Below are 15045 nucleotides of genomic sequence, written 5' to 3' on the forward strand. Positions count from 1 at the left end.
AGTATACACACCCCTCACCTCACTCTATAAGTATACACACCCCTCACCTCACTCTATAAGTATACACACCCCTCACCTCACTCTATAAGTATACACACCCCTCACCTCACTCTATAAGTATACACACCCCTCACCTCACTCTATAAGTATACACACCCCTCACCTCACTCTATAAGTATACACACTCCTCACCTCACTCTATAAGTATACACACCCCTCACCTCACTCTATAAGTATACACACCCCTCACCTCACTCTATAAGTATACACACCTCTCACCTCACTCTATAAGTATACACACCCCTCACCTCACTCTATAAGTGTACACTCCCCTCACTCTATAAGTGTACATGCCCCTCACTCTATAAGTGTACACGCCCCTCACTCTATAAGTGTACACTCCCCTCACTCTATAAGTGTACACTCCCCTCACTCTATAAGTGTACATGCCCCTCACTCTATAAGTGTACACGCCCCTCACTCTATAAGTGTACACTCCCCTCACTCTATAACTGTACACTCCCCTCACTCTATAAGTGTACACTCCCCTCACTCTATAAGTGTACACTCCCCTCACTCTATAAGTGTACACTCTCCTCACCCTATAAGTGTACACTCCCCTCACTCTATAAGTGTACACTCTCCTCACCCTATAAGTGTACACTCCCCTCACTCTATAAGTGTACACTCCCCTCACTCTATAAGTGTACACTCCCCTCACTCTATAAGTGTACACGCCCCTCCCTTTCTTTCTCCTATTCTGACCCCCTCCCCCACACTCATATCTCTGTGTTGTCTCCTGTAGGAAGTGCCGGAGTGTCCGAGTCCAGGATATACCGGGAGACGCGCGGACGTGGAAGCGCCGAGCCGCATATTAAACGGCCGATGAACGCCTTCATGGTGTGGGCGAAAGACGAGCGCAGGAAAATCCTCCAGGCCTTCCCCGACATGCATAACTCCAACATCAGCAAGATATTAGGTAGAGAACCGCTGCACGTGCCGCCAGCGCCAACCTGTCCGTTATTCCCATGGTCTCAGCTGATCCGGTGTAGACTCTCGTGCCGGCTGACATTTGTGGCGTCTCAGGAGAGCGCGGCTAACATTCTGCAGGCGCTGAGGATCTGCTCTTAATCAGGCGACCCCTAAATTGTTAACAGAAGGCGCGGACTGTTTGGCCAGCGATCAGCAGCGAGCGCGCACAGCTTGGTTTCATTACACGTACAGTAGTCACAGACAATGTGCAAATTCATTGCAGATCACGTAAAAAAATATATGACCCCCCCCCCCCCCCATCTGAAACAATGAAACAGAAACAATGTAACAAGTGCAGAATAGAAACCGCGAGACGGAAAACATCCGAGGACTGCGGCGGTTATATCAGAGAGCCTGTGTATATATATATGTCAGTAGTAGGACCTCCTGTATATATATATATCAGTAGTAGGACCTCCTGTATATATATATATATATTGGTAGTTGTAGTATATATCAGTAGTACCTCCTGTATATATATTGGTAGTTGTAGTATATATCAGTAGTACCTCCTGTATATATATATATATATATATATATATATATATATATATATTGGTAGTTGTAGTATATATCAGTAGTATCTCCTGTATATATATATATATATTGGTAGTTGTAGTATATATCAGTAGTATCTCCTGTATATATATATTGATAGTTGTAGTATATATCAGTAGTACCTCCTGTATATATATATTGGTAGTTGTAGTATATATCAGTAGTATCTCCTGTATATATATATATATATATTGGTAGATGTAGTATATATCAGTAGTGCCTCCTGTATATATATATTGGTAGTTGTAGTATATATCAGTAGTACCTCCTGTATATATATATATATATTGGTAGTTGTAGTATATATCAGTAGTATCTCCTGTATATATATATATATATATTGATAGTTGTAGTATATATCAGTAGTACCTCCTGTATATATATATATATATATTGGTAGTTGTAGTATATATCAGTAGTACCTCCTGTATATATATATATATATATATTGGTAGTTGTAGTATATATCAGTAGTACCTCCTGTATATATATATATATATATATATATATATATATATATATATATATATATTGGTAGTTGTAGTATATATCAGTAGTACCTCCTGTGTATATATATATATATATATATATTGGTAGTTGTAGTATATATCAGTAGTACCTCCTGTGTATATATATATATATATATATATATATATATATATATATTGGTAGTTGTAGTATATATCAGTAGTATCTCCTGTATATATATATATATATTGGTAGTTGTAGTATATATCAGTAGTGCCTCCTGTATATATATATTGGTAGTTGTAGTATATATCAGTAGTATCTCCTGTATATATATATATATATTGGTAGTTGTAGTATATATCAGTAGTATCTCCTGTATATATATATATATATATTGATAGTTGTAGTATATATCAGTAGTACCTCCTGTATATATATATATATATTGGTAGTTGTAGTATATATCAGTAGTACCTCCTGTATATATATATATATATATATTGGTAGTTGTAGTATATATCAGTAGTACCTCCTGTATATATATATATATATATATATATATATATATATATATATTGGTAGTTGTAGTATATATCAGTAGTACCTCCTGTGTATATATATATATATATATATATTGGTAGTTGTAGTATATATCAGTAGTACCTCCTGTGTATATATATATATATATATATATATATATATATATATATTGGTAGTTGTAGTATATATCAGTAGTATCTCCTGTATATATATATATATATTGGTAGTTGTAGTATATATCAGTAGTGCCTCCTGTATATATATATTGGTAGTTGTAGTATATATCAGTAGTATCTCCTGTATATATATATATATATTGGTAGTTGTAGTATATATCAGTAGTATCTCCTGTATATATATATATATATATTGATAGTTGTAGTATATATCAGTAGTACCTCCTGTATATATATATATATATATATATTGATAGTTGTAGTATATATCAGTAGTACCTCCTGTATATATATATATATATTGGTAGTTGTAGTATATATCAGTAGTACCTCCTGTATATATATATATATATATATATATATATATATATATATATATATTGGTAGTTGTAGTATATATCAGTAGTACCTCCTGTATATATATATTGGTAGTTGTAGTATATATCAGTAGTACCTCCTGTATATATATATATATATATATATATGTAGTTGTAGTATATATCAGTAGTCACATGACTGTCCATCTATGGTACGGTATAAGTCTCGGAGCCGCCATCATGGAAATAACCCGCAGTCTCGGTGTTGCAGGTTCCCGCTGGAAAGCCATGACCAATCTGGAGAAGCAGCCGTACTACGAGGAGCAGGCCCGCCTCAGCAAGCAGCACCTGGAGAAGTATCCGGACTACAAGTACAAGCCACGACCAAAGCGAACCTGCCTGGTGGACGGCAAGAAGCTGCGGATCGGGGAGTATAAAGCCATAATGAGGAGTCGGCGACAGGAGATGAGGCAGTACTTTAATGTGGGGTAAGTGGGTCTGTATATACACCACATTATCTATCTCATATCTATCTATCTATCTATCTCATATCTATCTATCTATCTATATCTATCTATCTCATATCTATCTATCTCATATCTATCTATCTCATATCTATCTATCTATCTATATCTATCTATCTCATATCTATCTATCTCATATCTATCTCATATCTATCTCATATCTATCTATCTCATATCTATCTATCTATCTATCTTATATCTATCTATCTCATATCTATCTATCTCATATCTATCTATATCATATCTATCTATCTATCTATCTCATATCTATCTATCTCATATCTATCTATCTATCTATCTCATATCTATCTATCTATATCATATCTATCTATCTCATATCTATCTATCTATCTCATATCTATCTATCTATCTCCTATCTATCTATCTATCTATCTATCTATCTATCTATCTCATATCTATCTCATATCTATCTATCTATCTCATATCTATCTCATATCTATCTATCTATCTCATATCTATCTATCTATCTCATATCTATCTCATATCTATCTATCTATCTCATATCTATCTATCTATCTCATATCTATCTATCTCATATCTATCTATCTCATATCTATCTATCTATCTCATATCTATCTATCTATCTCATATCTATCAATCTCATATCTATCTATCTCATATCTATCTATCTATCTATCTATCTCATATCTATCTCATATCTATCTATCTCATATCTATCTATCTCATATCTATCTATCTATCTCATATCTATCTATCTCATATCTATCTATCTCATATCTATCTATCTCATATCTATCTATCTATCTATCCCATATCTATCTATCTCATATCTATCTATCTCATATCTATCTATCTATCTATCTCATATCTATCTATCTCATATCTATCTCATATCTATCTCATATCTATCTATCTATCTCATATCTATCTATCTATCTCATATCTATCTCATATCTATCTCATATCTATCTCATATCTATCTCATATCTATCTCATATCTATCTATCTCATATCTATCTATCTCATATCTATCTATCTCATATCTATCTCATATCTATCTATCTATCTCATATCTATCTATCTATCTATCTATCTCATATCTATCTATCTCATATCTATCTATCTATCTATCTATCTATCTATCTCATATCTATCTATCTATCTCATATCTATCTATCTATCTCATATCTATCTATCTATCTCATATCTATCTATCTCTCTCATATCTATCTATCTCATATCTATCTATCTATCTCATATCTATCTATCTATCTCATATCTATCTATCTATCTCATATCTATCTATCTCATATCTATCTATCTCTCTCATATCTATCTATCTCATATCTATCTATCTATCTCATATCTATCTATCTATCTCATATCTATCTATCTCATATCTATCTCATATCTATCTATCTCATCTCTATCTCATATCTATCTATCTCATCTCTATCTCATATCTATCTCATATCTATCTCATATCTATCTCATATCTATCTATCTCATATCTATCTATCTATCTCATATCTATCTATCTCATATCTATCTATCTCATATCTATCTATCTATCTATCTCATATCTATCTCATATCTATCTCATATCTATCTATCTATCTCATATCTATCTATCTATCTCATATCTATCTATCTATCTCATATCTATCTATCTATCTCATATCTATCTATCTCTCTCATATCTATCTATCTCATATCTATCTATCTATCTCATATCTATCTATCTATCTCATATCTATCTATCTATCTCATATCTATCTATCTCATATCTATCTATCTCTCTCATATCTATCTATCTCATATCTATCTATCTATCTCATATCTATCTATCTATCTCATATCTATCTATCTCATATCTATCTATCTCATATCTATCTCATCTCTATCTCGTATCTATCTCATATCTATCTATCTCATATCTATCTATCTCATATCTATCTCATCTCTATCTCATATCTATCTATCTCACCTCTATCTCATATCTATCTCATATCTATCTCATATCTATCTCATATCTATCTATCGAATCTCTATCTCATATCTATCTATCTCATATCTATCTATTTATCTATCTCATATCTATCTCATATCTATCTATCTCATATCCATCTTTCTCATATCTATCTATCTCATATCTATCTATCTATCTCATATCTATCTCATATCTATCTATCTCATATCCATCTTTCTCATATCTATCTATCTCATATCTATCTCATATCTATCTATCTATCTATCTCATATCTATCTCATATCTGTCTCATATCTATCTATCTATCTCATATCTATCTCATATCTATCTATCTCATATCCATCTTTCTCATATCTATCTATCTCATATCTATCTCATATCTATCTATCTATCTCATATCTATCTATCTATCTATCTATCTCATATCTATCTCATATCTGTCTCATATCTATCTATCTATCTCATATCTATCTTTCTCATATCTATCTATCTCATATCTATCTATCTCATATCTATCTCATATCTATCTATCTATCTATCTCAGATCTATCTATCTATCTCATATCTATCTCATATCTATCTATCTATCTCATATCTATCTATCTATCTATCTATCTCATATCTATCTCATATCTGTCTCATATCTATCTATCTATCTCATATCCATCTTTCTCATATCTATCTATCTCATATCTATCTCATATCTATCTCATATCTATCATCTATCTCATATCTATCTATCTATCTCATATCTATCTCATATATATCTATCTATCTATCTCATATCTATCTATCTCATATCTATCTATCTATCTATCTATCTCATATCTATCTATCTATCTATCTCTTATCTATCTATCTATCTCATATCTATCTATCTCATATCTATCTATCTCATATCTATCTATCTCATATCTATCTATCTATCTCATATCTATCTATCTCATATCCATCTTTCTCATATCTATCTATCTCATATCTATCTCATATCTATCTATCTATCTCATATCTATCTATCTCATATCTATCTATCTCATATCTATCTCATATCTATCTATCTCATATCTATCTATCTATCTCATATCTATCTATCTCATATCTATCTATCTATCTCATATCTATCTATCTATCTATCTCATATCTATCTCATATCTATCTCATATCTATCTATCTCATATCTATTTATCTCATATCTATCTATCTCATATCTATCTATCTATCTCATATCTATCTATCTATCTCATATCTATCTCATATCTATCTCATATCTATCTATCTCATATCTATCTATCTCATATCTATCTCATATCTATCTATCTATCTATCTATCTATCTCATATCTATCTCATATCTATCTCATATCTATCTATCTCATATCTATCTCATATCTATCTCATATCTATCTATCTCATATCTATCTCATATCTATCTATCTCATATCTATCTATCTCATATCTATCTATCTCATATCTATCTATCTCATATCTATCTATCTATCTCATATCTATCTATCTATCTCATATCTATCTATCTCATATCTATCTATCTATCTCATATCTATCTATCTATCTATTTCATATCTATCTATCTCATATCTATCTATCTCATATCTATCTATCTCATATCTATCTATCTCATATCTATCTATCTATCTCATATCTATCTATCTATATATCTCATATCTATCTATCTCATATCTATCTATCTCATATCTATCTATCGCATATCTATCTATCTCATATCTATCTATCTATCTATCTATCTCATATCTATCTGTCTCATATCTATCTATCTCATATCTATCTATCTCATATCTATCTCATATCTATCTATCTCATATCTATCTATCTCATATCTATCTATCTATCTCATATCTATCTATCTCATATCTATCTATCTCATATCTATCTATCTCATATCTATCTATCTCATATCTATCTATCTATCTCATATCTATCTATCTCATATCTATCTATCTCATATCTATCTATCTCATATCTATCTATCTCATATCTATCTATCTCATATCTATCTATCTCATATCTATCTATCTATCTATCTATCTCATATCTATCTGTCTCATATCTATCTATCTATCTATCTATCTATCTCATATCTATCTATCTATCTATCTATCTCATATCTATCTATCTATCTCATATCTATCTATCTCATATCTATCTATCTCATATCTATCTATCTCATATCTATCTATCTCATATCTATCTATCTCATATCTATCTATCTCATATCTATCTATCTATCTATCTATCTCATATCTATCTGTCTCATATCTATCTATCTCATATCTATCTATCTCATATCTATCTCATATCTATCTATCTCATATCTATCTATCTCATATCTATCTATCTATCTCATATCTATCTATCTCATATCTATCTATCTCATATCTATCTATCTCATATCTATCTATCTCATATCTATCTATCTATCTCATATCTATCTATCTCATATCTATCTATCTCATATCTATCTATCTCATATCTATCTATCTCATATCTATCTATCTCATATCTATCTATCTCATATCTATCTATCTATCTATCTATCTCATATCTATCTGTCTCATATCTATCTATCTATCTATCTATCTATCTCATATCTATCTATCTATCTATCTATCTCATATCTATCTATCTATCTATCTATCTCATATCTATCTCCCTACTTCATCTAATGATTTCTCTTTGTCTTTGCAGCCAACAAGCACAGATCCCGATCACCACGTCGGGTGTAGTCTACCCCGGTGCCATAGCTATGGCGGGCATGCCCTCCCCTCACTTACCCTCTGAACATTCGAGTGTGTCGAGTAGCCCCGAGCCGGGCATGCAGGTCATCCAGAGCACTTACAGCTTAAAAGGGGAGGAGCCGCACATCAAGGAGGAGGTGCCGGCCGACGACATTAACGGTGAAATATTTGACGATTACGATGAGGAGGACGATCCAGACGTGGACTATGGCAGCGACAGCGAACATCACAGCGCGGAGCAAACCAACTGATACACGGGGGGGGAACGTGAACTTCTGTGGACTTCTCAAAGCCCAACCCCCCTGGATCAGCGGCGCCCCGGCGACTAATACACTGACTGTTACTTTAAACTGTTCTCTACCACAAGCTGGGACTTCGACCCACAATCCGCTCACCAGACTGGTCGGAACGGGAACGAAACGCGTGACAGCGACATTTCCACCAAAAGAATGGGATAAGCTATGGGTAAATTACATGCCAGTAAATCAGCTGCTTAGCACTGACGTCTTACCCGTCAAACTTTTAATTTTTTTTTTGTTTTTTTTTTTAATATAAAAAAAAAAAGAGAGAGAGAGACAAAAACTTTAAAAAAAAGAAAAAAAATTAAAAAAAAAAACAAAAGAAAAACTTTATGGCTGTTTGTTCGAAAATGTTCTAGAAAATTCTCACTCAGGTACACAGTGCCAACAAGTGGCTTGTGAATGTGTTTTGTCGTTTTGTGCTAAAGTTTAAGGAACAATAAGATTTTTTTTGTGTTTTATTTTACATTTTTAAGATTTTTTTTTATGTTTTTATTTTTATTTTAAGTAATGCACCTAACAAAAAAGATGCTCCTGGCCGACTCCTCCCCCTTCCCTTTATATCTCAGTGTTGTGGGCGGATCCCGAGGACTGCCAGCACCGTGTGTGGACCCCCGACCCCCGACCTGTTGCATATCATTGTTTTTGTTTTTTTATTCTGTATTTTTCTAGCAAAGTGCCAAATTTGTGCTGAATATTCTGATGTTTTCGGTCCGTCTGACCCTAGGACAGTGTTACGTCTTACAAGGACGGGAAGAGCGAAATGTTTCTTATTTTATTTTGTGTTTATTTTTTGAACAGAAACTGTAGTCGCGGTTCTCAGGTGAGAGACACAAAAAAAAAAAAAAAATACACAAAATGTCCGGAGACGCCACGTATGGAGCGGGCGTCCCCACGGGATCTGATCCCTTTATCCTGCTCGGCAACGAGACTTTAAGAAGCCTTTAAGGAATATTTGCACTTCAAAGATTTAGCAAAAGAAAAGACGGGAAGAATTAAAAAAAAAAAAATTACATTTTTGAAAAAAGTAAAAAAAAACAAAAAACAAAATAGGATGTTTTAAAATGTTAAAATAAAAAAAATAAAAAATAAACTTTTTATAGAAATATATTAACTCTTAAATATAAAATCAAATTTGGCCACAATTTTATTATTTTTTTTTTTTTTTTTGGGGGGGGGAGGGCTGGGGGTTTGTTTCGAGCTTCATATAAAATAAAGGAATATATAAATATATATATATATATGTACATTTTAAAAAAAAATTCAATTCTACAAATTTTACAATTGTGAGAATTCACAGGCCCCGACGCTCACAGTTTTTTTGTTTTTTTTAGGATTTATTGTCTAGAATATTCCGAAACTTTTTGTATCTTCCTGGTGAAAAGGAGAATTGCGCAGATTCTGTTGTGACCTCACGTCCTTCGGAGTTTGTTGAGCAGATTCCGATCCCCCCCTCACCCTGCCCCCTGATTTTTTATTTTTTATTTTATTTTAGCTTTTATTTATTTTATTTAAATTAGGGAAGTTGCTTAAATGGCTTAAACAGATTGAATCTTTTACCTGCTGGAGAAAATGTTTTTTTATTGTCTAAAAGTTTTTGAATATGATGATGGAGACGTCTCATCCTCTCAACCCTTCTGCTAATTTATAGACTCGTTCTGCTTCTTCTTCAGTGGATCGTTGGTTTCCTCGGGTAGCGGGGGCCCATAGCCCCCCGGAGGACCCAATGTATCGTGCCTGTTGTTTTAGATCTTTTTATATTATTATTTTATCTTCTTTTTGTCTCATGTTCTAAGGATTTAGGATGTTTTTCTCTTTTTTTTTTTTTTCTTTTTTTGTTTTCTTTACATCGTTCCCGGATTTTTAGTAAATTAATGGATAATTTATTTTATTTCCTGGTTATTATTGATCTTATTTTATCTGTTAGAATTTTACACAAAAAAAAACAATGTCGGAAAAAAGTTTATTTGAAACCCTCAACAATCTACAAAGAAATGTTGGATTTTTCTTTATACATTGACAGAACTTTTTTTTTAGAATTTGCCCCCGTCGACCATTCCTTTTCCCCGGACAGAAAGACCTTTGTGCGTTTTTTTTTTTTTTTCCCCGTCTTGTTTATTAAATTTATTCATGTGTGGAATGTAAAAAAAAAAAAAAAGTAATGTTGTTTTTCTTTTTTTACATTATTTTGCGAGCGGCCTTCGGTCTGACTCGTGCGTCTGTCCCACATATTCGCTTGATGCTTTAATAGCCGTCATGTGAAATGTGCCGTGTGCGAACGCCGCGGACTCCGGGCTACAAAAATACTTTGTTTAAGCTCCAGGTAGTTGCCACCAAAGCGGCCGCGTGAGGGGCCAAACAAAACACGCAGCCCCGGTTATTCTTCTATGGGGCTACAGATCACGTCTTGGCCATTCTCTGTGATCCCTGTTTTTCTTGGCTGCGCGTTGCGATTTCTTGCCAAAAGTTAATTTTGTTAAGAAACTTTTGCCAGGGAGACTGGCACGTAAACAGCCGCAAACCGCGATTTTTCCACTCACCTCTTTTTCTCTTGAAAAGAAAAACAAAAAAGTCAACGTTGACCTTCGCATCGGCATCTTATCAACCCCCGGCCAGGGTCTATAAAAGCGGAGAAAGCTGCGATTTACACACCTTCAGTCATAAAAATTCGACCATTAGGGTAAAAAATACATTTATGTCGGTGTTTTTCCAACCAGGGTGCCTCCAGCTGTTGCAAAACTACAACTCCCAGCATGCCCGGACACCCTCTAGCCCTTAGGAGACGGAAAAAACATCCAAGTGGAGAAAACTTATAGGGAAACAATGGCTGGATGATTGATTTCCCCTTGTGCTTAGAGCAGTGTTTCCCAACCAGGGTGCCTCCAGCTGTTTCAAAACTTCAACTACCAGCATGCCCGGACAGTCTTTGGCTGGTTTATTCTGACATAAATGTATTTTTTTACGTAAAATATTAAGACACATTGTGAAATAATGATTTAAAAAAAAGTTAGATCAGTCCAGTGATTTCTAACCAGGATGCCTCCAGCTGTTGCCTGGACAGTTGTAGTTTTGCAACATCTGGAGGCACCCTGGTTGGGAAACACTCGACTAAACTAACTTTTTTTATTATTATTATTGTAATTTCCCCTATATGTATCGAAAAATTTTTCTTATATGTATCTATAGATATTTTTGGGCAGTAAAGGATATATTTTCGTAAATGTATCAAATAGACCCCCCCCCCAAAACTTTTTTCTCCTAAAGTTACGAAGCACCACCCACCAGTATAGTAAATAGTTGACTAAACTTTCTGCAAAATCGGCAACATTGGCCACAAATACCACCGAAGGCGGCGCAGCCCGGACACACACACACACACGTGCTGCCATGACCACAAAGAGTTTATTGTAACAGTGTTGTTTGGGGGAAATTTAGACTTTAGTGCGAAATTAATTAAAAAGTGTGAAAAATCTAAAATTTTGATCCTGGGATCCACCCCCAAAAAAAATTTTCAGTACAAAATAAAACTAAGTTCTGAACAGATGTCTGACAAGGTGCCTGCTGGTTATGCAAAATATGCAAAAACTTTATTTAAAAAAAATTTACTTAAAGCAAAGTTTTACTTAAAGAAATTTTAAGGAAACAAAAAAAATGTCCGAAAAGTAATAAAATTCTAAGCAAAATGTCTGACAATGTACAACCGTTTCTGAAAAAAAAACAAAAAATGTCATAGCGTTTTAAGCCAAGTCTGCCGTTTTTGAAAAATTGACAAAACTAAAAAAAAATCCAACATTTCGAAAGAAACTTTTTATCTTTGCTGTTTTCTGTAACATTTTACCTCAGAGAGACTTTATTTTGGGGCCTGTTCTAAAAAAAAAAAAAAAAAAGGAAGGAAGGAAAAATGCTGAATTTTGTCTCTTGAACCTTCTTATGTATCTTGTTTTCCTTATATTATTACACTTTAATTATTATAATTTAATTTACGCTTTTTTTTCCTATTAGATTTGGGCTCTCGTTTAGGTTTTGCTGGAGTTTTTCCCTATGTATCATGTTTTCCGGTCTGTATCTGTTTCCTCCGTTCTCTGTGACATTATATATTAACCTACGGAGTGAATAACATTTTGTATATTCGATTTACAAAAAAAAACGTCGTCAATGTAACGGTACCGCAGAGTTGATAAAGCTGCTGCCATTATGAATTATACAAAAATTACTCCCTACCCCCCTCCCCTGAATTTTATTATTATCCAATCGCCAACTTATTAGTAAATTTGACATCTTTATTTATGTCTGATTTGTATGTTTTATTATTTTTAAGGGGATTTATTTTTATTTTTATTTTTTGCAGATGTTCTTGGTTTATACATTTTGGAATAATAAGAAAAATAATCTTTTTTTGCATTTTGTATTTATGTTAGGAAAAAAAATAATAATATTAATGTACTTTTATTTTTTTTGTATTTGCGTTTTGGTTGCTGGCTGAATTTGTAGTTTTACCCATTAGTTCACTGAAAAAATAAAAATAAAATTCTTTTGGGTGTAGACGAAAAGAAAAAGAAATGACAATCAATGCCTGGAGCTCAAAGCAAAGTACGTGCAAATCACCATCTCACTTGAAATTTACTAAGAAATAAGTATGTAAATATAACATAGAGGAATAGATTTATATTTTGTTCATAACACATAGTGTAATATAAGTTGTATATTTTCATGTTTTTTGTTTTTGTTTTTTTGTTTATCCGTCATGCCACAATAATGGAAAAAAAAAAAAAGAGGATTTATTGTACTCTGAAAAAAATGTGCGTTTCAGACATCCTGGTTTCTGCGTTTCCCTTTTTCAGTATTACTGCCCTGCAAGGCACCAATAAAACAACAGATGTGTTCATAGCTGCCCCGTGTGCTCGTGTTTTATTTCAGCTCCTGGAAATGTCTCCAACGTACGAGACGAGACAATAAAGTCTTTATAACTGCGCAAAATGCTGACATCACCCGTCACGTCTCCCTGGGTTCTGAATTATTGGGATTTTCTTATATGATTCACTTCATTCATTTTATTATTATTATTATTATTAATAAAAATAATACTATTATTAATAATAATATTTATTATTATAATATCATCTTTATATATTATTTAATTTTTTTTATATTACGGTATATACAATGTAATTTTATATTCATTCAGTTCACAGTTCATTATTATTGATAATAACAATAACAACAATAATAATAATTTTTATATTTTTATATATATATATATATATACATACAATATTATTATTATTGTTCCATGCATTTGATTTACTTTAATATTTTATGCAATTTTATACTAAAAGCATTTAAATTTTATTACAATTTTTTTAATGCAATTTTTTATTAAATGTATTTTAATTTTATTAATATTTATATACATTTACTTTTTTATTTTATGCATTTTATTATTTTTTTTTTGCATTTGTCTTTATTTTTTTAAAGTTTTCGGTTTTATTCATTTTATTTATGAATTTTTTAAACATTGACTTTTTTTTTTAAATGTGTTTATTAATTAATTTAATTTCATGAATTTAAGGCTGGATCCTTCGGTGCATCCACACACTGTTTAAAATAACAGCCTTAATTTCAATGTGTGAACGCAGCCTCATTTTTAAAAAATATTTTATTGCTTAATTAATTTTTATATATATATATATATATATATATATATATATATATATATATATATATATATAATTTTATTTTTTTTACATTAGTTCCCAGTACCTTGCTACTTATTTTTTTTTTTTTTTTTTTTTATGTTATGTTAATTTATTTTATGTGAAAAATTTTTATAAACTTTTATTATAAATTTTAGAATTTTTTTCCGTTTTTCACATCTCATCCTGACCGATATTCCCGGTGTCGACCACGGAGAATGTGCAGATTTCCTAATGAGTCTTTATGTTTTTATTTTGTTATGCTACATTTCTTTTATTACTTTCTTATGTAACTTTTGATATCAGTTTATAGTGTCTTATCAATCTACAGCCTAAACTGATGGGGTATAATTGTAAACATTTTTTTATTTTTATTTTTCATGAATTTTTTATTTATTTATATATCTTTATTATTTTATTTATGTTTTTTTTTTATTTTTATTTAAATTCTCTGATGTATCTAACACCCAAAATTATGGAAACTGTTCAAGTTCAAGGAGCGGCTCTATGATCCGGCTTGGCCCCCTAAAATTGTGTTATATTATAGTAACACAGGATGCAGGCAGGTCACATGGTTCTATAAGGGGGCGGGGCACTACTGTCTTACTGATAACCTGCCACTCGCACACTGTCCACTGGGGGGAGCTGCTGAGTATTGCAATTGCCAACAGCTAAGGCTTTTTAAAGAGG

At 32.1% G+C, this 15045-nt stretch overlaps 1 protein-coding gene across 2 annotated transcripts in view; it reads left to right on the top strand.

Annotated features, from left to right (window-relative positions):
• The window catches only part of LOC130347721 (transcription factor SOX-5-like), a 335063-nt gene extending 322154 nt beyond the window's left edge, over window positions 1-12909 (top strand). For both annotated transcript variants that reach the window (XM_056554667.1, XM_056554668.1), the window contains exons 12-14: window positions 806-979; window positions 3366-3582; window positions 8314-12909. In XM_056554667.1, the coding sequence (XP_056410642.1) occupies window positions 806-979; window positions 3366-3582; window positions 8314-8614 (692 nt within the window). In that variant the 3' untranslated portion in view covers window positions 8615-12909. The remainder of the gene's footprint in view (window positions 1-805; window positions 980-3365; window positions 3583-8313) is intronic.
• The last annotated feature ends 2136 nt before the right edge of the window (window positions 12910-15045 follow it).

The sequence above is a fragment of the Hyla sarda genome, unplaced genomic scaffold (genome assembly GCF_029499605.1).
Source record: "Hyla sarda isolate aHylSar1 unplaced genomic scaffold, aHylSar1.hap1 scaffold_85, whole genome shotgun sequence".
NCBI classification, from domain to species: Eukaryota; Metazoa; Chordata; class Amphibia; order Anura; family Hylidae; genus Hyla; species Hyla sarda.